The sequence below is a fragment of the Mytilus galloprovincialis genome, chromosome 10 (assembly GCF_965363235.1).
Source record: "Mytilus galloprovincialis chromosome 10, xbMytGall1.hap1.1, whole genome shotgun sequence".
In the NCBI taxonomy this organism is placed as follows: Eukaryota; Metazoa; Mollusca; class Bivalvia; order Mytilida; family Mytilidae; genus Mytilus; species Mytilus galloprovincialis.
Genome location: NC_134847.1, coordinates 3,315,880 through 3,342,804, shown reverse-complemented (window position 1 = coordinate 3,342,804; position 26,925 = coordinate 3,315,880). Strand labels below are relative to the sequence as shown.

General features: G+C 32.3%; 2 protein-coding genes across 4 annotated transcripts in view; both read left to right on the top strand.

Moving 5' to 3' along the window:
- Window positions 1–10,825, top strand: part of LOC143049652 (1-acyl-sn-glycerol-3-phosphate acyltransferase gamma-like) — a 58,658-nt gene extending 47,833 nt beyond the window's left edge. For all 3 annotated transcript variants that reach the window (XM_076223262.1, XM_076223261.1, XM_076223263.1), the window contains exons 8-9: window positions 2,944–3,142; window positions 8,293–10,825. In XM_076223262.1, coding sequence (XP_076079377.1) covers window positions 2,944–3,142; window positions 8,293–8,381 — 288 coding nt within the window. In that variant the 3' untranslated portion in view covers window positions 8,382–10,825. The remainder of the gene's footprint in view (window positions 1–2,943; window positions 3,143–8,292) is intronic.
- A 10,819-nt stretch (window positions 10,826–21,644) lies between these two features.
- Window positions 21,645–26,925, top strand: part of LOC143049660 (uncharacterized) — a 210,636-nt gene continuing 205,355 nt past the window's right edge. The window contains exon 1 of the mRNA XM_076223294.1: window positions 21,645–21,879. The gene's annotated coding sequence lies outside the window, so the exon portion shown is untranslated. The remainder of the gene's footprint in view (window positions 21,880–26,925) is intronic.

The following is a 26,925-nucleotide window of genomic DNA, read 5'->3' as shown; positions in this document are numbered from 1 at the left end:
TATTTTGGCTTATATCTATGAAACCAAAGCATTTAGAGCAAATCTGACATGAGGTAAAATTGTTTATCAGGTCAAGATCTATCTGCCCTGAAATTTTCAGACAAATCGGAAAACCGGTTGTTGGGTTGCTGCCCTCGAATTAGTAATTTTAAGGAAATTTTGCAGATTTTGGTTATTATCTTGAATATTATTATAGATAGAGATAAACTGTAAACAGCAATAATGTTCATCAAAATAAGATCTACAAATAAGTCAAATGACCAAAATTGTCAATTGACCCCTTAAGGAGTTATTGACCTTTATAGTCAATTATTAACAATTTTCATAAATTTTTGTTATTTTTTGTAAATTTTTTGGAAATATTTTCCACTGTAATTACTGGGCCAAATTCATTATAGATAGAGATAATTGTAGCAACAAGAATGTTCAGTAAAGAAAGATCTACAAACACATCACCATCACCAAAACACTATTTTGTCATGAATTTATCTGTGTCCATTGTTAATATGCACATAGACCAAGGTGAGCGACACAGGCTCTTGAGAGCCTCTAGTTATGAAAAAGTGGAAATAATTAAAATCACTCATGACAAGCTTAGACGTCTATAATATTTTCTGAAAAAGTCAAATCACTCATTACAAAGAATCTCTATGATATATTTGTAAGACTCAGATCGACGTCCTGTCTCTAATCAACGTGCATTTCTCAAATCAACGTCCAAATCTGACGTCACAATAAAATATCCTTCCAAATTGAAGGCCAATTTTATGCCTATCTAATCGACGTCTATTTTTTGGCTTCTCTAATCGATGCCCGTGGCGGATCCAGAAATTTTTATAAGTGGGGACCACTGACTGACCTAAGAGGGGGCCCGCTCCAGTCACGCTTCAGTGATTCCCTATATAAGCAACCAATTTTTTCCCAGAAAGGGGTGGCCCAGGGGGCCTATGGATGGCCAATTTTTTGCTTTTCTAATGAATGTCCGTTTTGGACACAGAATACGAAATAGACCAGAACCGACAGAAGCTGAAACCTTTACACCTTTAAACATATTATGTGTGACAAATATGATCTATTCTAAAAAATATACTTTCTAATTCATAACATACTAGACTTAATATGTAAACAGGTTGTGAGCACTTAACCTAGAACAATTTTGTAATAGCACAACATAAACACTGTACTTCTTTTATTTTGTCTATTGTTGAAGATTGAATAATGCCCTCTTTATGTCTTTTTACTTTCAGTTTCCGTGTCCTTAGGTTGCTTTCTCCTTGACATACACTTACATCCATGTCATTTATTAACATGAATAGGATTGACACACTTCTATGTAGATCTATTCGATAAACTTTTTATCAAGATAAATTTTAACATGCATGATACCTATTTCGGGTTGAAAAAAATCTATATGGAAAGTATGTATTATGATGTTTAAACCTTACAAAACATGTACATGTATATGTGTAAACAACTAATTTAAAAAAGAAGATGTGGTATGATTGCCTATGAGACAACTCTCTACAAGAGACCAAAATGACAGAAATTAACAACTATATGTCACCATACGGCCTTCAACAATAAACAAAGCCCATACTGCATAGTCAGCTATCAAATTCCCCAAAATGACAATGTAAAACAATTCAAACGACAAGAAAAGGCCTTATTTATGTCTATTAATTTATCATTTATTGATATTGGACATCGATTAAAGAAGACTACAATCAATCGGCGTAGTTTTAGCAATACATCCCGTCACATTGGACGTAGATTAGAGTATCAAAATGTTAGACGTCGATTTGAGAATATGACATCAGAATTGGATGTCGATTTGAGAAACAGATGTCGATTTTAGGAATGGACATTGATTAGAGGCTGGACGTCGATCTGAGTCTAACATATATACTGAAAAAGTAGAAATATTTAAAATCACATATATACCTCAATTGAAAGATTCCCTTTAAAAAACACTGTCCCAAAATTGAGAAGAAAATAAATTGCATACATGTACATTTTGTATCATGATATTGTTAAAACCTCTGATAAATTTATGAGTAGAACCCTTAATTTCTTAAAACTATGTTTACATTGTTCCAGAGCCTTACATGAAATCTGGCATGGGATAATTTGAACTGTAATAGTTTTGCTATTTCACAGATTATAGCTGGTAAATTCAGTAAAAAGGGGTGTTTAAATATCTTTGAGGTATAAAACCACTTATTCATAGCCCCATTTCTTTCTATGCTCAATTCTAAAATTTCAAGCAGCAATGGCTTCTTTATCTTAAGTTCAAATAAAGTGGCAGTTATTTCATGTAAAAATTGTACCTTATCCTAACTTGTGCTGAAAAAATCAACATACCTCTAATTGCATATTAGAGCATATTGGTTCCTAGAAGTTTGATAGTACAAAAACAGGAACTTATGATCTGAACAACAGGCCAAATGAGGCTGAGCCCACCTATTAAAATTTCATATACTTCTTTGTTATTCGCATAAAACTTTCAACAAGGGTTCTACAGTGATCCCAAGTCCTCAAGCTTTCATTTGATACTAAAACTACCCAAATATTCCCACGATTGACAAAGATACAAGTATGTGTACAAACTATTTTGTATAAAATATGTACTACTTTCTTGCATGTTCTTACCAACTAGACCTGAATTAGTGGTTCTATACCTTAAGATAAATAGATAACTTATTAAGAATGAGCATGTATATAAAAGTAAGGTGATTTTTAAGAATAACACTGTAACACACACTGTCAAGTCACTATAACACAAACAATCAAGTCACTGAAACAAAATCAGTCAAGTCACTATAACACAAACAATCAAGTCACTGAAACACAAACAAGCAAGTCACTGTTACATATACAATCAACTCAATGTAACACAAACAAGTAGTTGATTAAGTTTCAAAATAAATTTTTATTCTTTTTCAGGATGAGTTAGTAGATGAATTTAAGAAGACAGGAAAATTTGATCTTCCAGCTTATCATGTTCCTAGAAAATATAATGATTTGCTGATATGGCTGACATGGGCTATAGTAACATGTTTGCCATTGTTTTATTTCCTTGGACAAATATTTGTATCGGGAACTTTCCTACAACAAGTGTTCATAATTGGTTTCTTTTTATTCAGTAAGTATTACTTTTCTATTCCTAACAATAGCTTATATGGTCACATCCTACATATATTTGTTATATCATTTTCTAAGATAAATAATTACTCCCAGAACAGACTTTATAGACTAACTCTAATAGCTGTTTAATTTACAAGATTTCATTATTGTGTTCAGCTTTTTCTCAACCTTAATTATCTCCGTGTCTGATGTCCCATCAGGCCTCTACAGTTCAACGTTTCTGAAAGCTCATTTTAACTGAGTTAGGTCGTTAGCCCAACGTCAAACATCCACTTCTCTAGGTTCATGTAGTTCTTACCGTAGATGATTGTATTACCATGCTAACAGATGCATCTGTCCTGATTTCTTTCTTTAGGTGTACATCACACAGTCATTTGAGCAACGTTCCACTTTTCTAGCAAACCTTGAATTTTCATTCTTGAGCAGCTATTATTAAAGTAAAAAGATACCAAAGGTGAGATGAGAAAACTGCCATTGCAAAAAAGTAAAAAGACAAATAGACAAAAACAAATGTTCAAGACAAACCCCATGATACTAAAGATTGAGCAACATAAACTCCACGAAAGGCATACACAGGTTTCTAGGTGTCTGGGAGATGTTGACAGTTCCTACTCCACGAAAGGCATACACAGGTTTCTAGGTGTCTGGAGATGTTGACAATTCCCACTCCACGAAAGGCATACACAGGTTTCTAGGTGTCTGGAGATGTTGACAATTCCCACTCCACGAAAGGCATACACAGGTTTCTAGGTGTCTGGAGATGTTGACAATTCCCACTCCACGAAAGGCATACACAGGTTTCTAGGTGTCTGGAGATGTTGACAATTCCTACTCCACGAAAGGCATAAACAGGTTTCTAGGTGTCTGGAGATGTTGACAATTTCTACTCCACGAAAGGCATAAACAGGTTTCTAGGTGTCTGGAGATGTTGACAATTCCCACTACATGAAAGGCATAAACAGATCTCTAGGTGTCTGGAGATGTTGACAATTCCTACTCCACGAAAGGCATAAACAGGTTTCTAGGTGTCTGAAGATGTTGACAATTCCTACTCGACGAAAGGCATAAACAGGTTTCTAGGTGTCTGGAGATGTTGACAATTTCTACTCCACGAAAGGCATAAACAGGTTTCTAGGTGTCTGGAGATGTTGACAATTCCCACTACATGAAAGGCATAAACAGATCTCTAGGTGTCTGGAGATGTTGACAATTCCTACTCCACGAAAGGCATAAACAGGTTTCTAGGTGTCTGAAGATGTTGACAATTCCTACTCGACGAAAGGCATAAACAGGTTTCTAGGTGTCTGGAGATGTTGACAATTCCTACTCCACGAAAGGCATACACAGGTATCTAGGTGTCTGGGAGATGTTGACAGTTCCTACTCCACGAAAGGCATACACAGGTTTCTAGGTGTCTGGAGATGTTGACAATTCCCACTCCACGAAAGGCATACACAGGTTTCTAGGTGTCTGGAGATGTTGACAATTCCCACTCCACGAAAGGCATACACAGGTTTCTAGGTGTCTGGAGATGTTGACAATTCCTACTCCACGAAAGGCATAAACAGGTTTCTAGGTGTCTGGAGATGTTGACAATTTCTACTCCACGAAAGGCATAAACAGGTTTCTAGGTGTCTGGAGATGTTGACAATTCCCACTACATGAAAGGCATAAACAGATCTCTAAGTGTCTGGAGATGTTGACAATTCCTACTCCACGAAAGGCATAAACAGGTTTCTAGGTGTCTGAAGATGTTGACAATTCCTACTCGACGAAAGGCATAAACAGGTTTCTAGGTGTCTGGAGATGTTGACAATTTCTACTCCACGAAAGGCATAAACAGGTTTCTAGGTGTCTGGAGATGTTGACAATTCCCACTACATGAAAGGCATAAACAGATCTCTAGGTGTCTGGAGATGTTGACAATTCCTACTCCACGAAAGGCATAAACAGGTTTCTAGGTGTCTGAAGATGTTGACAATTCCTACTCGACGAAAGGCATAAACAGGTTTCTAGGTGTCTGGAGATGTTGACAATTCCTACTCCACGAAAGGCATAAACAGGTTTCTAGGTGTCTGGAGATGTTGACAATTCCCACTACATGAAAGGCATAAACAGATCTCTAGGTGTCTGGAGATGTTGACAATTCCTACTCCACGAAAAGCATAAACAGATCTCTAGGTGTCTGGAGATGTTGACAATTCCTACTCAACGAAAGGCATAAACAGGTTTCTAGGTGTCTGGAGATGTTGACAATTTCTACTCCACGAAAGGCATAAACAGGTTTCTAGGTGTCTGGAGATGTTGACAATTCCCACTACATGAAAGGCATAAACAGATCTCTAGGTGTCTGGAGATGTTGACAATTCCTACTCCACGAAAGGCATAAACAGGTTTCTAGGTGTCTGAAGATGTTGACAATTCCTACTCGACGAAAGGCATAAACAGGTTTCTAGGTGTCTGGAGATGTTGACAATTCCCACTCCACGAAAGGCATAAACAGATCTCTAGGTGTCTAAAGATGTTGACAATTCCTACTCCCCGAAAAGCATAAACAGATCTCTAGGTGTCTGGAGATGTTGACATTTTCTACTCCACGAAAGGCATAAACAGATTTCTAGGTGTCTGGAGATGTTGACAATTCCTACTACAAGAAAGGATAAACAGATCTCTAGGTGTCTGGAGATGTTGACAATTCCTACTCCACTATTCATGTTACCTTAATCCAGTAAAAAGCTAATAATAAGTTATATTTAATGCCATAATGGAAAAAAAGGAGGACAAGGTTTCAGAAATCAGTCCCAAACAAAACATTTGCTTAAACTGACATTATAAAGATGCTTGATTTCTTGACAACATATTTGTTGCCTTTGGAGGATGTGTTTTTCAACAAATAATCGGCATTGTCATGTGAACCAACTGTCCCCCTCATCATATTGTTCCTTATTTACATGAGACTGCCTTCATACAGGAACTTCTTAGAAAATTTCCACTTTATAAACAATCTTTCTCTAAGTAATTAATTCTGAATTTGGTGATTATATTGAATGCATCTTTACTGTGGAACTTGAGATAAAAGATACAACAGATACATTTAAGGTAGATAGGGTGTCTTCCTCCATCTTGGATTTGGAAATACCAGAAAACAAGGTCTAGATCTTTAATAGAATGTACATTTTTAGAGAAGTAGATAATTCATGTGTAAGAAATTTCACTTCTACATAGAAAATGACATGTTTTATCATATTTATGATTGTATTTTACAAAAAACAGAATTTTTTTGTTTGAACAATTTTTTTCCAACTTTGCCACATATGGGGAGGCAACTCAAATGCAAGGGTAGATAATTCAGATTAAGGTATTTTTACAATAGAATGTGTTAGGAATTTCTCTATTTTATTATGTAACAAGAAAACAGGTCCGGTGACCCCATTTTTTCTTTTTCTTAACTGAAAGCATACTATCAAAGCTATCTTCTCATATGTTATCTCAAAATTCTATGATGTAGTTTACGCTTTATTGCAGAAAATTGGGGTTTCCATGCATAATCTATACAAAATTTGACAATTTTGAACACTGTGTAGCATGAAAAAAAAGCCCGGTGACCCATTCTTTTTATTACTTTTTTTTAAAAAGCATAATATAAACTTCATTTTGGCAAATTATTAACAAATTCTATGCATTATAATTTAGACACCCCATCTACCTTAAGTCTTGTTTCATATCTTGACTTACACCTAGAAATTGACAAAAGAGGTGATTTCAGCTTCCAAATAGTGAACTTTCCATTCCTATATAGCAACATTCAAGCAGCACCTGCATATAGAGTATTCATCTTCCAATTGATAAGATATTCCATGGCTTGTGTTTTATTAATTTCATTTCCTTGATTAAGAGTTGCTCCTCACAATGAAACTAATTTAACCAAGATTTCCAAGTGTTGGAGTTGAAATCATTCCTTTGTAAAAATTTACTGATGCCATCACAAGTTGGTTGACAGTTATGGAATTTCTGTTCAGAGATGACAAAGGATATGCTCAAAGTGTTGTAACTACAATCTTGTCCCGTTATCCCCAATGCGACCTTCTGAAATAGACATATCCATGATATCACCAGGTTTTTACTTAAAACAAGGAATTATTTGAATCTGGAATAATTTTGAATTCTGGAAAATTGATGAGAAACTAACCCAACTAAAAAGGGTTAGCCATGCACGCATGTCTAAGGGGGTTAGTTAGTTCATACTGAAATGATAGTGAATGAAAAATTTACCTTAGCCATGCCTTTGTTGGGTTAATTTTCATAATCAATTTTCCACTTTTTAAAATTTTTCCAGATTCAAGTAATTCCTTGTTTTACAATGTTTTAAGCAACATCACAAGTGGCACATGTGGAGCAGGATCTGCTTAACCTGCCTCAGATCATCCCCAGTTTATGTTATTTGTGTTTTAATTTTAGCCATGGTATTGTCAGTTTATTACACTCGTGAGTGGAAAGTCCCTTTTAGAATTGATACTTTGCTTCTCTTTTTTCCATTAAATCAAAATTATAATCTGACCCTTTCATAACACATTTCTTTAACCAATGACTACTTGTGTATCTTATGTATTTTAACCATGACTACCTGTGTATCTTACAAATTTCTTTAACCAATGACTACCTGTGTATCTTATGTATTTTCAATGTCTTAAACCAATGACTACCTGTGTATCATTCACATTTCTGTAACCAATGACTACCTGTGTAACTTATGAATTTTAACCAATGACTACTTGTGTGTCTTATGTATTTTAACCAATGACTACCTGTGTATCTTATGTATTTTCAGTGTCTTTAACCAATGACTACCTGAGTATCATTCACATTTCTGTAAACAATGACTACCTGTGTATCTTATGTATTTTCAGTGTCTTTAACCAATGACTACCTGTGTATCTTATGTATTTTAACCTATGACTACCTGTGTATCTTATGTATTTTAACCAATGACTACCTGTGTATCTTATGTATTTTAACCAATGACTACCTGTGTATCTTATGTATTGTAACCAATGACTACCTGTTTATCTTATGTATTTTAACCAATGACTACCTGTGTATCTTATGTATTTTAACCAATGACTACCTGTGTATCTTATGTATTTACAGTGTCTGTAGCAGCCAAATGGTTAATAGGATGGACAGAAACAAAGAAAGGATCAAAATATGGAATGAAAGAAAATAAAAAGGACAAATAACAAGTCTTTTATACTGTGATATTTTTTTTTAAAGAGTGTTACCTCATATTGTGTCAAAGTTTGTTATGAGTCTTTCTGTTGATTCTTTGGATTTTTTCAATTGATATGATAAGAATTTCCCTGGATTAAGAAAACAATTTTTTTTCCTAAATGGTTGATTTTGAAGAATTTAATAATATTCTTGTACACCCCTGGATAATCTGTATTAAGTTGAACGCTTTATTTCATGGCATACCCATTTAAATTCCACCAAAAATGACAAGTCCATAAATTATAGTTGTTTTTTCAACAATACAGATGAAAGGGTTGAGTATGGACGGATGGATTAAGATAGATAAGAATTGAGATACTATTTGTATTCAGATGTTGTATTTTGATACACTTTTCTTGACCTTCATCAGGAACGCTGAAAGCTGAATGTTTAAAACCAAAGAATGTCAAACAACCAAAACAGTTAAGAGCTACATGACCAAAAAGAACAAAATTTTTATAAATATCCAAATCCATCATGAAACCATATATGTAACTTTAAAATCCCCTCCCCCCCCCCCCAAAAAAAAATAAATATTTTCAAAGACAAGGCAATTGTTTGTGATTTAGAAAATAATGAAACTTACAACTTATTAACAGTATATTTATAATTATAACCATGTTGTTGTCTTTGATTTAGCAGTATGTAAATTGATGAGAGAATATCATATGCAGTATGTGATCTGCTCCCTGAGGTTGATAAATTGTTTATTAAGCAATCTAACTATGGGGCATAAGAAAAACACGGCTATGATGAATAAAAAAACTTATATTGAAAAAAAAAGAATGCAATATATTTTTGTTGTAAAGTGACTTCTACTTCTACCAAATGACAAATATGTACAAATTGAACTGTGTCACATAGGAACATAGGAAAAAGTGTGCACAGTAACATTTCTAAAATATGTCTTTAATTGTTTTTTTATAAGGATATGTATATAATTTGTTGATAAATTTGGTATGCCAATAAGTAATATCTACATCAAATAAAATAAAATTGATGATTGTGATGTTATCAATAACTAGTGATTTTTTTTTATTGAAATTGTTATGGTTGTTATATATGAAATCAGTTCTTGCTATATTGATACAAGTATTGTTGTTGTCTAAAATTCTATATTTTACCATAATATTTGTTAATATATTTTATTCAGCATATAGTTTTTTTTTCTATCCAGTCTACTTGCAAAGAAGCATCTAATTTAAATTTTATCTAGTTCATATTTACTGCCATTACACAAGATATGAATAATATTTGTTTCTTTGTATAATACATAAATATTGTTATGTTGTTCATTTAAGTTTAGAAGAATATAAGATATTGTGGGGATTTCATATTGAACAAACAAATGAATACAAATGTATATATTATATATCACAGAAGAACAGACACATAAATAGGATTTATACTCTAAAACCATAACTTTACACTTAAGGTAGCACAGTACAAAGATTTTATAACTGCAACTCCCAAGTTTTAAAATGCTGTAACTTTCTTAATAATGCTTGAAAATTTATAAAAGTGGTAGTTTTTAATAGCTAACAGATTAATTTTTCAAATTAATGCAATGTTAGTATCATGCAACAATCATGTAACCAATTATAATGTTAACTGTGTCTAAAATATTTTTCACCAAATTTCCACTTTCAAATGAAATTAGCTTCTACATAGGTATCCCTAGAGGGTTGATTTTATTATATGTTGTTCCTATGGCCATTATCTACAAAAGGGTGTCTCAGATTTCAGATAGAATGTATAGAACAAAATTTACACCTAATTAAACATTATCTTCTTTTATGTGGTTAGGATGTTTACACTAATTAGAGATTGATGAGAGAATGGAATACCATAGAGACAATCTGAGACACCCTTTTGAAGCCCATGATGTGTTGATTAAGATTTCGTTAACATTTTCTTTATAGTTAAAGAGATGATAGAGTTAAATTCATTCAAGTGAACTTACCCAGATTTTGCCACTAATTACATAATAATTGATTACATAATGATTGCATAATAAAAATATTGCATTCATTTAAAAGATTAATCTTTTATCTATCTATGTATACCTCTTTTATTATTTTCTATGCATTCATGAGAAAGTTACAGCATTATAAAGGTTAGTGATTGGAAGTAAACAAATCTTTGTATTGTGCTACCTTAAGTATATCACATATAACGTGTAAGGATTCTTTAGAATGGCTTTCATAACATTGTAGTGAATTGAGAAAAATATATTGTTCTGTGAAGTCTTTATTTTGTGATGTATCCACAGTTTGAGATACACATTGCCTATTGTTCTGAATCCGTGTGTATCAAATGTATTCTCATTATTATTCCAAAGATTCACTTGTGAAATAGAAAATATTTGATGAAATATTATAACATATTGAACTATAAATGCTTTAATTTCTAACATGTATTATATTTGTTAACCGGATTTTTGTGTAAAAAATGTCAGTTATTGATTTGGGGATGTACGGCGGGCGGGCGGGCGGTCGGGCGGTAACCAAATGTTGTCCGTGCATTTACTCATGAAACGTTCAACTAAACCTTTTAAAATTTTAAGATGTTGTTACTGACAACAAAACGGTTGTCAAGTTCAATAATGATGATTTTGACTTTTACCGTTCAGGAGTTACGGTTCTTGATAGTTTAAAAAATGTTGTGTCCGTGCATTTACTCATGAACTGTTCGACTAAACCTTTTAAAATTTTAATATGTTGTTACTGACAACAAAATGGAGGTCAAGTTCAATAATGACGATTTTGACTTTTACCGTTCAGGAGTTACGGTTCTTGAAATTTAAAAACATGTTGTGTCCGTGCATTTACTCATGAACCGTTCAACCAAACCTTTTAAAATTTCCTATTAGGAGTTTTGGTCCTTGTAATATTGATAAATGCCAGAGCACAAATAAATGTTAAAGAATCCGGTTTACTGTCATTTTGACAGCTCTTGTTTTAAGATTTGTTTCTGTATTCTTTTTCGAATTAAAGCAGTAGAATTCTGAAAACAGTTGTACGTTCATGTTATACATTTATCATAACTTTTTTTTCAAGTATCTCTAGTACTCTTGTAAATATAACATTGAAAATTTTCATGTAACCATTTTCTCACCTGTTTTTGGATTAAGGAAGATTTGAAATTCCTTATCTAGAATAAGCATTTTGCATTAAATACTTATATGTAAATACTGTCTACACCATATAGTACAGACATTTTCAAGAAAATTATCAATAGAATCGACAGGTTTAATAAAATTAACAGTTCTATTTTTTAGGCACAAGATGTGCGTTTCAGCAAGTAATTTCTCTTCCTGAATGCTGGATTCCAAACAATTTAAAAATCCAAGACCTTATACAATTTTCACTGGTCATTTAATGTTAAGAAATGAAATTCTCTAAAATGCAGTTTCTCTACAAGGTTGAAATCAAGATATATCTTGGCGTTCTTCACTTATATTTTAAGTAGATTAGGCCACATATAAAAGAAAATCATTTTTCTTGTCATGAGACAAATAAACTTTTAGAATAACAGTTATGGTTAGAGATGGTTGACCATTCCAAAAAAAAAAACAGAGAACAAAAATGCATGTCATGACTTTCTGAAAACAAAATATTTCATCGAAACCATGTCAGATACTAAATGGAAATTATACTATTTTATGATATATTGACCTGAACGCTCTGACCACATTTTTGGTTCATACATTTTGAAAAGGTTAACAATTTAAGTTGCATTTATACTTAATTTTGTTACGTTTCCATGTAGAACTTCAGGGTTTTTTTAACATGTATTTGCTAGCTATAGGTTATATATGATTATCAGAAAATTACTTAATGGAGACCATTTGTTGACCAATAATTGTGTTTCTCTTTAGTCTTTCATAGTATTGTTAGGTAGTGATAATCTTCTGTTCTTGTAATTAAATGATAGTGCTAAAGATAGTATTAAAAAATGTGCTAGAAGTATCTTATCTACTTAAGGTATAAACCATCATGTAATAAAATTGAGAATGGAAATGGGGAATGTGCCAAAGAAACAACAACCCGTCCATAGAGCAGACAACAGCAGAAGGTCACCAACAGGTCTTCAATGCAACGAGAAATTCTCGCACCCGGAAATCCCTTTCATATAGTTGATGTTACATATTTGATAGCAAGTTGTGTATTTTCTAATGAATTGTGTGTTTTTCCATTGTACGTTGTTTTTTTAATTTATGAATTGATATGTGCTTTTTTTTATGGCAATGAATAAAAAATCGAATGTTGTTTATAAAATGTGTGTCGTGGTAGCATGATTGCCTTGAGTAAGGAAGGTCATGAATTCACACTCGAGCTTGGATATAACAAAGACTTTAAGATTGGTATTTGACGCTTCTTTATTGCACACACTGCATTAAGGAGAAAGACCAAGAACATGTCCTTTAGCTATTATAGTGTTACCTTCTGAACTAGCATATTAAAAAAATCATAATATAATATCAAGATATTCTTGTCCAAAATCAATACATTTGCCGCATGACATTCAGCAGCCATTCATCATCATTATCGCACATTTTATCCATTTAACATATTAAAACCTTTTATAAAACCCCTTGATGGTAGAGATTAGAAAGTCAGATGAATGGATATTGAAAAAAAATGGTTGTATACCGCTGTTTAATAGTCATTAATCAGTTAAGCGAAAACAAATCCAAGTCACAAACAAAAACAGAGGGATACACATCATCTATAAAAGGAAAACAACAGAACAACAGAAACAATGAACTGTTACAAAAATAAACACAAACATACAGAGAAACGGACTGCTTGATAACAACTGCCATACTCAGGACTTGCTACAGGAAATTTTGAGAAAAAATATTGGCGTGGATCTGATTATATGTTTAGCCAAACCTCCCACTTATATGGCAATATATTAAAACTACCTCTAAAATGACAACTTTATGTGACAGAAATACAGTACAAAAACGCAAAAACACAATCATATGAAACTTATTTGTGACCATGGTAGTTAGACCGTTGACCATAGAGAAAAATACATTCATTTGTAGATTTATTCGGAAATAATTAGTCTTGTGAAGAAGAATCACCATTTTATAGCACCTTATAGAGTATAGAGTCAAATATATATGCCAGCAATACCGACAAAAGTGTTTATAATATATATTTATTTATATTATATCTTTAAAAATTCTTTGTATTTGAAATAATGGGTTACAGAATTGAATTATTCAAAGTAACACAAACATATCAGTTGTTATTATAAAAAGTAAAATCATTAAGAATAATGAACTCCAAGGAAAATTCAAAACGGAAAGTCCCTAATCAAATGGCAAAATTAAATGATAAAACTCATCAAATGAATGGACAACAACTGTCATATTCCTGACTTGGTACAGGCATTTTCAAATGTAGAATATGGTGGATTGAACCTGGATTTATAGCACGTAACCTCTCACTTGTATGACAGTATAATCAAATTTCTACATTTACAACGATGCGTGAACAAAACAGACACAACAGGTAAAAATAGTCAAAATATGGGCACAGCAGTCATCACCGTGTCACAATCTCAAAACAAACAAATATTAAACAAAAAAGCACAAAAAGCATTAAAACCACATTCATTACTTCGTGTGTTTGACGTCATTAAATGTAAACGTCACATTGGAAGAAATAGAAAATAATTTTGTCGATCAAAGCATTTTCAAAAAAATAATAATTTCACATGGGGATTGGTAGTATACAGGGTTAAAACATCAAAAGTATGTAACAACTAATTTCAGAAACAGACTGAGATTTAAAATTATCCAGAAGTTCTTCAGAATTTTTAAGAATCCACATATGGTTAATACCACTTCGTGAGTAAAATAATTTTGTCGTTCAAAGTAGTTTCAACTTTATATAATAGAACAATAACGCATAGGCCGGATCTTTAAAAGTACAGAGTCACGTCATGTGAACCAAAAAAACACAAAAAGTCCTACATAGAAAACACACCAGCAACAATGAACACATTGACACGTCTCAAATGGATATCACAGAAAACAGACCAAACAGTAAAAGTAAATATTGATGATAGAACAAATACAAATGAAAGATTATAGAAAAGGGGAGACACCAAGTCAATGGTATGACTATTCACATCTGAATATGACCCTGATTAAGTTTTGAATTTAAATTATTGGAAGAGATGTTTTATATACTTCTTTATCATGTTTATTTGAAAATATAGTTCAAAATTTGCTCAAGTTTCAAGTTCTTGAGAATCAGAAAGTTATGTCTAAGTTTTGTAAAACTCCATGAATGTTTGACAAAAGTTGTTTAAAATCTTTCATAACATACAATACCTAAAACATTGACTGCAAAAAAAAATTACTGAGGGATGGATCAAAATTGTGATCTACTTATAAGGTAATAATAAAGTATGAAGAACCTTCTTTCAAAATTTTCTGAAATTCATTGAAGGTGTGAGAAAGATTATTGGTATTTTGTTAACCATAGACTGTATCTCAATGTTTATTAAACAAAAATAATTTTTATAAACAGTAAAATACATAAAAGTTAATATAAAAAATTTAAACCTTTTTCTAAAGAAGCCATTTTGGTCATGATGAATCTGCTGTCCCTGTTCGTAAAAATTCATTAATAATGATGTCTGGGAACTAAGGACTAAATCTAAACATTTACCTCAAAAACGCATTTTCTCAGTTTAGTAAGGAACATTTAGACAAATATTTAAATTTTACTCTTGATCTTGTAAAAGCTAATTATATCATTTAAATAAACTCATCATAGATACCATGATTTAAATTTTGTATTTAAGACAGACGCGCGTTTCGTCTAAAAAGACTCATCAGGGACGCTCGAATCCAAAAAGTAAAAAACGCCAAATAATGTACGAAGTTGAAGAGCATTGAGGACCAAAATTCCAAAAAAGTTTTGCCAAATACATCTAAGGTATGCCTTAACAAAGCTATTGATGTATAGAAAAAATTGAAACCTCAGACGTATACTAGGCTTAAAATTTGAACATTCATCTACAAAAGACTCCTCAGTGACGAAGGAAAAAGTCCAAAACAAAGTACGAAGTTGAAGAAAAATGGGATCCAAAATTCTAAAACATTTAGCCAAATAAGGCTATGAAATCTATTCCTGGAATGAAAAATCCTTAGTAATTAGAAAATTTCAAAGTTTTAAAACAGTTTTTTTTATAAAAACACAGATGCAGAAAAAACTATAGCAGTAAAATATTGAAAAAAAAACCAAATAATTCTGTGGATGCTGTCAATGCGTAGAAGAAGCGTCTGTCATTTCTGTGAAGGTAAAACAAAATGTTGACTTTTTTTAAAAAGAAAATAACAAAAGAATTGATATAAAAGTTGACGACACGACTAGAGAAGGATTAGTTAAGTTTAAACTTGTTTTTTTTTCCAAAAGTGCTTACATTACAATGATACAATAGACATAGAGGGATTCGGAAACAAGAAGAACATAAAAGTATTGCAATGTCTAGCTTTTGCAACTTAAATTGTAGGCTAGACAAATAACAAATTGTAAAATTTTAAAAATTAAGATTTTTTTCTACCTTTGTGCATGTTGTGGAAGATATATTTGTAACGGTTTTTTTTTCACTTCTTTATACATTTAGTAAACACAAACTTATTTTAAAAAATAAGTAAATTTAAAAAAAAAATCAGTCATTTCTTCTTCATATTTATATTGCAGATTCATATATGGTTTAACATAGAAATGATATACTGAACTGTTTTCAAATGAAGAAAAGGGGGGGGGTTGGGTGTCTCGTGTATATAAAATTCAAAAATCAGAAAAGTTTGCCATTAGCTGTTTCTGATAACAATCTAGTTATATGTAGCAGTATTTTTACAATCCGTTATACACAGGTGGTCATTTCTGGTCAGTCATCTACACTATTGTGGTAATCAAACAATTGCCTGGTGTAAACACAAATAGACAATTGTTTGAATAAATAATTTATCAATTAGCTGATAATTGGTGGATGTTTTGTCCAATAACTGTGTAGAAAATACTTGTACTTTGATACTTGTTTAATTCTTCATAACAAATAAACCACTAGTTAAACAATCCATTGAAATCACAAGATGGTACTTATAAACGGAAATGTTAGAAGTAGATTACTTATGAATTATTAAGAGAAAATTCTACAATGATACATAAAAGTAAGATATTGAATACAAATGTATATACATAAAATTTTTAACAAAGCATAACTGTTACAGAAAAATTGTAACTGCTAGTTGAAATAACGAGGAGCTTGGTATCATTAAAACCACAATGTATATGCCGGACTGCGATCTTATGAACGGAAGATCTAGACGTTTTCTATTATTTGTCTCCGTCTGTTATTCCATCCCGTCTCAAGTTAAGGTTTTGGTTCGTAGATTATTGTATAGCTTTGGTCGTTGTAATAATATTATTCATTATGATGTGAGCTTTCATTGTTGCGTTGCAATTGTTCACTTTTAACATAAAACTGTCATAGTTTGAAATGAGAACCTTCTCATGTTAAGGATTTTGGTTATAGTTTGCCACGAAGTTTGATCCTATCAATTTTAAACTTAGTACTCTTAGCTAAACCTTTTAAAATTATTAAACAAATTGCAATTTTCACGCTTAGTTCACGGTTCAGTGAAGAGAAACATGTGTCATAAAGTCATTGGCTATATGATGTCTTAGAAGAACATATTATTTAAGTTTAAAATGCAAATCTCAATTTGCATGTAGATTTTTCTTTCTAGATAGAGCATTCCTCCTGCAACTAATTGTTTTACTTTAAATCAGAGTTAAAGATAACGACAATGTAGATAGATACGTACATTCATCAATTATTTCAGTATTTTACTTGAATCATGCACTAACAAATTATTTCATTTGAAAGGAGAGAGAGATATACAATTTCGCAATTAACCAAAATAATGCATATAGTTTAATGACATCTAGACTGCAAAATACAGTCGACAATAATAGACAGTTGCCCATTCAATACGACAAACTCTGCATCGCACTGAGTGAAGCAAGTAGTTAACAAAATTTAACAAGCACAATAAAGATTTTGTCATCAACACAAAATACACCAAAATATCATTTAATTTAACATTACACGTGTTTTAAAGGATGCATTGGCTTCTACAACAATTAAAAGCATATTTTGATAGAAAGAAATAGATTTAAAGGGAATACAGATTGTGCGGCACAGGAATTGCTGTCATGTTTTTAACAAGGTGGCAATCCATGCAATCAAACAAAGCAAAACCGATTGTTTGAAATTTTATCTAGTGCGGAAATAATTGTATTTGATCTCTAAACTTTATCAACATACAATGAACCTTCAATATTACTCTCCTGAGGGACACCCATCTCTTGAGCATACAGATCAGATATGGTTGAATTTACTCTAACATTAAATTGTTTGTTGGACAGAAAATTTGGCATTTTGCCTTTCAACCCCATATCAAAAAGATCTTTTAAAATACCATATTGCCATGCAGTTTCATAGACCTTTTCACGATCGAAAACGACCGACACCACATGTTCATTTTTCGCAAAACCATTACGGACAAATGATTCGAATAGAACAAGATGATGAAGAGTACCAGGTTTCTTTGAAGACCACGGTTCAACCTGTACATAGTAAGACAGCCAATGTGTGGAGGTGCGCATCCATTTTATTTTATTCCAGAAAAAAACATAAAGATTTTTATTTTGTCTGAGCATTTAGTTGATAGCTTTTGTTATTGTTTTTCGTATTTGTTTATTTTTTCTCGCTTCACTTTTCTGTGATAAATTGTTATCGTATTATAAAATGAAGAAGTATGACAAATTTGAATTGAGCTTAGATGTGTACTTTGTTTTTAAAAATACTTGTGTAATGTCATAGAATTCATTTTGCTATATCCCAGATGATTTATAAAAAAAAACAGTACATAATTTAAACAAATGTGGGGTATTCGCGTTGTTTTATACGAAAAAGTCCTTTTTAAATGTAAATCGGGTATCAGACAGAGTATTGTATGATGTGACATTTTCAGATTATTAATTCCTAAGCCAGCAACACTTAGTTTACGTATTATCCCTGCCTTTATTTATTTTCACCCCAAGGGTGACTGGGGAATAGAAATATGGTCACTTGGTCTTCTCCCGACCGGTAGTAAAACGCTTGCCGAATTTGGGCGTCCGTATGGCTGTGCGGGATGTATCAATTTCGCAGTCACGTCCGGTCAGAATGGGGACGTTAAATCCGATGCCTCGTGTAAAGGGAGTGCCACCTCTTAGCACGTTAAGAACCCTTGTATCAACTGTTTGAGGGGTCCGTAGGTGGCCTGTTGCAAGGCAAAATTTCTGTCCCTATCCAATATACCCTCATTTTCCGGTGGCAGTCCAAATTTCCCCGACCATCATCCCGGATGGTCTCATATCATGACAAGACCTACCTGTTGTATTTATTGTGAACTTGTTCCCGTCCTGAATATACATGAAATATTTGCCACTGGACGTTAAGCAACCAACAATCAATCATCAATCAATTAATTTATTTTCCAGGTATTGGAGAGACATTTACCATGTAGTATTGACATTCACAACATGCTGCTGTATGTTTTGTGATATTCACACAAATGCATCTTTGTTTGACCAATTCATACTTGTTTATTGTATCTCGGATGTCTTCCTTCATCTTGGATAGTAAATAAGCCATACAAACTAGATATCTCTTAAATGTATTCACAGCATGCATTTGTTTTCCACCGCCGTAACGGAGGGGCAATAAGTTTTACCCTTGTCCGTCCGTGCGTCCATAAGTCCCAAATTTTGTTTCCTTTCACTAACTTTAGTTTGCAAATATTATGATACTTTATACACACAATCTTTATTAAAAACAAAAACACACATCAAGTTCGAATTTTGGTGATGTCAGCTTTTCCGTCTAAAAGTTCTGTCCCTTTACAAATAAAAAAATCAGATTTTTTAATATCTGTTCTCTAACTTTAATTTGTCTCAACAAAATGGTATGACACCTATACACAATGCGTATTACCACAAAACGCAGAACACATATCAATATCGGTGGCGTCACGTTTACTATTCTAAAGTTATGCCACTTTACAAATGGAAAAAGTGCTGAATTTGTTGTTTCCGTTCTTTAACTCTATTGACCTCAACCAAAGGTTATGACACTTATACACAATGCGTATTACCACAAAACACAGAACACGGAACGTTTGAATTTTGGTGGCCTCACGATTACCGTTCTAAAATTATATTCCCGTGCTTGCATTTCCTATCATGATTTTCTTGATAGAGGGTTGCTGTTCACAAGGAAGCTATTGAACCAAGAGTTCCAAATGGTGAAGTTGAAATCATCCCTTCGTAAATTTTACGGACGTCATCAGGAGTTGGTTGACCGTTATGTAATAATCGTTTCACAAATGATATCGGATATGTTCCTTACGTCGTAACTACAATCCCCTTCCCTTTCATGAATGTGACCTACCGTATTAAACTATTTACCGGATTTGTTATCACATAAGCAACACGACGGGTGCCGCATGTGGAGCAGGATCTGCTTACCCTTCCGGAGCACCTGAGATCACCCCTAGTTTTTTGGTGGGGTTCGTGTTGTTTATTCTTTTGTTTTCTATGTTGTGTCGTGTGTGCTGTTGTTAGTCTTTTTCATTTTTAGCTATGGCGTTGTCAGTTTGTTTTAGATTTATGAGTTTGACTATCCCTTTGGTATCTTTCGTCCCTCTTTTATGCCAGTTTACAAATAGAAAAAGTGATGAATTTTTCGTTTCCGTTCTTTTACTTTATTTGCCATAACCAAAATCTTATGATACTTATACACAATGCTTATTACCACAAAACTCAGATCAATTGCGGATATGGGAAGCATCACTTTTATCGTTCTTTTGTTTTGTCCTTTTTAACGATGGAAGCGGGGGGATTATCTGTTGTTCTTGAACACATTTCCACTTTATTTTCACAACATAACGTAACAAAGGCGACGTTAAATCAGGCATTTAGATGTCATTGAATTTCCCCATGTGCTAACAATTTATGACACGAACAATGAAAGCCTTGTACTAGCTAAGACAAGAATATTGGTATCAACCTTCCAGTCTGTCATTTAAGTTTGTTAAGGAGTGCAGTCTTTTTTTGTTATTCAAGTAAGCAAATAACGTTAAAAAAAGGAGTTCACTTATAGTACCTGCGACTTCGTCATGCACACATTTTCTTTTATTCTTTACGTTGCCGTGGTGATAAGGAACCTAATGTTAGACCCTGATTTTTCTCTCTCTGGAACTCTGAATAAAGATTATATGTTAATTGAGATGACTACAAATCTGTAATGTTATTTATGTTTTTACAATTCAAAACATTTGGTATATCTTTATTACACTTCTACCATTGAACTATACGCCAGTTCCGGGATACGGTATTTAGTTGAATCTCTCATGTGATTTCCCTCACCACGTGACAAAAAAGCACGGCCGTTGAGTGAAAGGGTGAACAAGTTTGATCTTATACTGCACAAAATATTTGGGAAATGTGTTGGCCACCCTCCCTTCAGTCGTACGGGAAATAAGATCACGTACTTACGGAACATAATTCATTTCTATACTTCCTTGCATAATGACGATTCTGAAAGTGCTTGAAACTTTATAAAAGCCAGGATACAGACAAATCTGGTAAATGACGTCATAAAGGCGTGCTATATTGACAATCTTTTTCTGGTGAGAGACAAGATTCTAGAAATGACGTATCAGTTTCCGAGGGATTCATCGGTTCAGCAGTCAAAATTCGGTACTGACATGAAACCTTTCTGTTAATCTACGCTGATCTATCTTACAATAATTAAGAAACTTTGCTCCAAATTCCCTCAAACCAAGTTGACGAAAGATAAGAGTTATCAAAGGTACCAGGATTATAATTAAATACGCCAGATGCGCGTTTCGTCTACATAAGACTCATCAGTGACGCTCAGATCAAAATAGTTATAAAGCCGAACAAGTACAAAGTTGAAGAGCATTGAGGACCAATCAAATTAACTATTTTTCATGTCATTTTTGTCATATATCCCCTAATGTGTGTGTGAACCGATTTGTAGTTGGCCATTTTGTTTTTGTGTGGCTTCGGCACTCCCTGCAAATGCAAAAGTAAATAAGAAAAAGCGCGCATAATATTTATGACGTGTTATTTTTATTTTGTTGATTGATACACCCAACACTGAATTAGTCAAATCATTCTCTGAAAAGTTTTAAAGTGGATCATACTAAAACAACTGGAGATAAAAATAGCAGCAAAAGTGCATAACGGAAATATAATTAAGAAGTGTCAAACACATTTACACCATAGAAAGTCAGTGTTGGCAAATAGTCTGATCAATTAACGAAAAGTGTCAGTTTATATCTTTATAGATCAAATTGTAAGTAAATATATTCTTTTATTTGATTGATAACATATGATTAACATAAGCTTTAAATATATATAGAGAATAAAAAAAGGATCTTCTTACATTTTGTGTTAAAAGATTTTTATGTACAGCTGTTAAAAATATTAACAATCTTTTTCAAAGGCGTTTGAGAAAACTCCTTGAAATTGCACTTTGTATTATGCTTAATATTATTGAGACAGTATTGTTTTTATGGTTGATTCTGATCAAGTCTATTTTTAAATTTGAAATCTATATGACATAAATTCGAAAGACTCTTTTTACATTTCGGTCAGTTACACATTTTTTTTTATCAAAAAATTGAAATTAACTCCTGCATAGCGTTGTCCTACTTGTCTTTTGAATTGCGTTGAAACTTTCTGTCATTGAAAAATGAAATTGCCTCCTGAATAACCATTTACAACAGTTTTCCTGCTTGTATTTTGAATTGCGTTGACATTTTCTGTCATAGAAAACTGAAAAATTGCCTCCTGATTAGCCATTAGAAACAATTGTCCTGCTTATACTTTGAATTGTCGGTGACATTTTCTGTCATAGATGCGCATCGTTTATATTTATTTAACCACACAGTGGTTGTAATTACGCAATGGAAAATGTGTCTTTAAAAATGATTAACTTTACCGTGCATTGTTTTGTTTTGTAAATGTTATAATCGACTACAAACTGAAAGAAAGTTATGATTTCAAAATATATTTGCGACTTCTGTTTAACTATTCTAAAATAGATGTCGTATTAAAACATGTAAAAATATACAATGATTTTTTTTGTGACAGGTTCTTGTAATGTCGCTTTTTTACAATGAATTCCAATTTTTAAGTAAGCATGTTGAAATATCAAAGAATTCATCTTATTTCGTAGCAAAAATAAGACTAATGAAATAGTGCATATCTTTTGATTATCCCGACTATGGAGTTCCTTATAGCAAAGCAAGGTCGTTAAACACTACAGTAGTAGAAATATCGACTGTTTTTTGACAGTGGGAGAACAATATTTGATGGCAGTTGTTATCTTGTAGTTCGTTTCTGTGCGTGTTGCATTGTCGTTTTTTTTTGGTTCACTTCAGTGTTTTATTGTTTCGTTGTTTTCCTCTTATAGTTAATGTTTCTCTCGGTTATAGTTTGTAACCCGGATGTGTTTTTGTATCAATCGATTTATGACTTTTGAACAGCGGTATACTTCTGTTGCCTTTATTTATCCTAAACGTTAGTTACGACTATCATTTCAGCTCCTGACAACCGTTTAAGCATGATTATTAAACTCTTTCTACAGTTAATGCCATGATTATACGTTTGAACATGTAAATTGTTTCCTTGTTTTTTTTTGTTTTTATACTGTTGAAATGCATGTTAAAACTTCCCAAAGTATCTAATATTAATTTACAGAATTCAAAAATTCAAATCATTGATATCTTTATCTAACACGAATTGACGCGGTTTCAAAATTATCATCGCCAGCATAAGAGTCAGACATGAATTTATTTAAGTGATCATTTATCTTCACTGGTATAACTATCTGATATTCATTTAATAAAGAAACGAATAAGTGGGAAGACAGGAACATTTTTCCTAATTCAACTTTTGACGAATAATGGAGATAGCATCACAGGTGATGTACAATTCTCGTTATGTTCTTCCTTATGTACTTGAACAATAGTTTTTATTCATTTTCAAATATTGTTTTTCATTTATTAAATTTCATAAATCTTATAGGATTTTATTCAGCTTCGTATATAAGATTTTGGGACTGTTGTTTCTATTTCCGTTTCCATCAAGTGAGATGCACTTTGTGTATGAAGTATGTATGTCGACCTCTTATTTCGGGTTTATTTATCAACGATGTGAATAAATTAAAGTTAAGAGGAACAATAGTAGATCTCCTCTTACAATATAAATTTCAAAATGACTTGAAATAATTTCCCATTCTTTGAGCTTAGCAGAAGAATATATTTTCATTGTTTCCTCCTTACTGATAACATAAAATAAATTAACATTGAATTTAAATATAACTAGTTGTCATTTGATTAACGTACAGTTCTTGATGAGAAATAGATATTTGAAATTTGTTTATCATTAGTTTTGTTAAACAACTGGAACTGCACAGGTAACAGATAGCAGATACAATGTGCAACTCGATTAGTGCACTCGGAAATAGAAAAAAAAACTTATATATGAAGGTATAAAATGCGATCAGATTTCTAAAAATATAATAAATTAAAACCAACAGATGAAAATACTAATTAAACTATTGTTCAAGTACATAGGGAATTTTTTTTACATCAAGTGTTACACTTCAAACGCGAACTTATGGAAACATATTCCTGTCTTCCCAATTACACACTTTATTCGTGTGTTTCTTTATTCAATTACTAACAGATACTTATACTAGTGTAGACAAATGTGCATTTAAATAAATTCATGTCTGACTCTTATACCAGTGTAGATAAATTTTACTTTAATAAATTCATGTCAGAGTCTTGTAGCAATGATTAGTTTCTTTTTATCCAGTCAATTGATATCAGTTTCTTTTGGAAGTATTCAAATGCATTACAACAGTATTGAAACATAGAAACAAGTTATCAAATCATATATAAAGATGTATAATTATGGCATTAACTGTAAAACTATTTTATTTATCATGCTTAAACGGTTGTTAGGAGCTAAGATGACAGTAGGAACTAATGTTTTTGAAAGGATAAAATTGTTCTCTCAAAGCCAAAAATCATTCGATACTACTACTGAATTTTTTTACGCCATTGATTGGCTATAAGGAACTCGCATAGTCGGGATAATCATAAGATATGTTCAATTCCATTGGTCTTATTATTGCTACGAAATATGGTGGATCATTTGATACAACTACTACGGAAGTGTTAAACGCTAGCTAAACGACTTTAACATTTATTTGACAATTTAAATGAAAAACAAATGTTTGAAATTTGTTCTACAATAGTTTTGTTAAACGCCTCAAATTGCATGATTAAAGGAATCACACATGTCTTTGTTATGGTCAATGTTGTCATTTGGTCGATGTTTCATGAACGTGAAACAAAAACTGTATTTAATTGTTACTTACTTCTGGATCAATATATTTGAGGTGTATACTTTTATTTGATTAGGAACGTTCCATTTTGAATTTTTCTCGGAGTTCATATTTTTGTGATTTTACTTTTCACTTATCATACATTTGAAGGAAGTTCTATTTTATTCTATTTAATGCAAGCAAAATACAGTGTTTGGACTTTGCAGCTAGGAAGAATAACACTAACTTATTGTGAGCTGAACGAAAACATGTTTTGTCTTTTATTTGTACATACGTTACAAGGATCTATTTCTTTTTTAAAATCAAGTAATTTATTCTGAGAAGACAAATAAAAAGGTACTTATCTGGTTTTAATAAATTAGAGGCAATTGACTAAACATAAGATTGAATTACTTAAAAAAAAGCATATACACATTAAATTGATGTCATACATGTATTAGACAAATGAACAGCTACGACCTTTAAACATCAATTCAAACATATTTCATAGTTTTTCCGACATCAAAATTCCGAAAAGAGTTATTTTTTTTAAAGCAATATGTATTTTACTTGATATTTTGTTATCGATGGTCTCGTGTAAGAATTATACCAAGTGTGTTATCCATTCAAACTCGTTAGTTCTGGCTGTCATTAACGCGCGTCTGGCGTAAATTCAAAATTTGATCCTGATATCTATGATGAGTTTATTTTCAGCTCCTGACAGCTGTTTTAGCATGAGGAGTAAACTTGCATTATGCCATACTTAAACATGTGTACACGTTATTTGTTTCTTTGTGTTAAGACTGGTGTGATGCATTTGAATACTTCCATCTTACATTAATTGACTGAACTGAAAAATTCTAATTACTGGTTAATGTATCTTGCATGAATTGACTGAAGTTAAAAATTCTCTTCACCAGTAGATTAGTGTCAGACATGAATTCATTGAGGTGTAAATTTATTTACACTGGTAAACATATCTGATATTCTTTTTATAAAGAAACTAACAAATATAATATGTATAAGTGTAAGACAGGAAAATTTCCCCCATAAGTTCGACATTTGATTAACAATGAAGATATGTTGATGTAAAATTATCTTGAATTTCTTCCCTGTGTACTTGAACAATAGTTTTATCAGTTATTTTCATCTTTTGTTTTTCATTTCTTCTATTTTAGACATCTGATCCCATTTTATTCAGCTTGATATATAAGTTGGAAACTGGGTTTTTCTATTTCCGTGATTTGCACTTTGTATCTGATATCTGCATGGATATTCTCATCATGCAATTCGAGTTGTTTAACAAATCGTTGTTTCTCATTTAAAATTGATTGTCAATCAAGTAAGAACCAGGCTGCTCTTTAAATTATATTTTAATTTATGAATTAGGTGAATGTCAGTAAAGGGGAAACCATAAACAATAAATTATTCTGCTAAACTCAAAGAATGGGAAATTATTTCATGTCATTTTGAAATTTATATGTTAAAAGGAGATCTACTAATGTTTCTCCTTATTTTATTCACAACGTTTATATATAGACACACATACTGAATTAACAGAGCATACAAATAAAATATGCCTGTTGAACTCTAAATAATTCATAGAAAAGGTTACAAGGAATAACACATGTCTTTGTTATGGCCAATATTGTCATTGGGTCGCTGTTTCATTGACGTGTGCCCAGAAACTCCTTTAAGTCACATACTAATAGAAAAGGTTACAAGGAATCACACATGTCTTTGTTATGGCCAATATTGCTATTGGGTCACTGTTTCATTGACGTGTGCCCAGAAACTCCTTTAAGTTACATACTAATAGAAAAGGTTACAAGGAATCACACATGTCTTTGTTATGGCCAATATTGTCATTGGGTCGCTGTTTCATAGACGTGTGCCCAGAAACTCCTTTAAGTCACATACTAATAGAAAAGGTTACAAGGAATCACACATGTCTTTGTTATAGCCAATATTGTCATTGGGTCGCTGTCTCATTGACGTGTG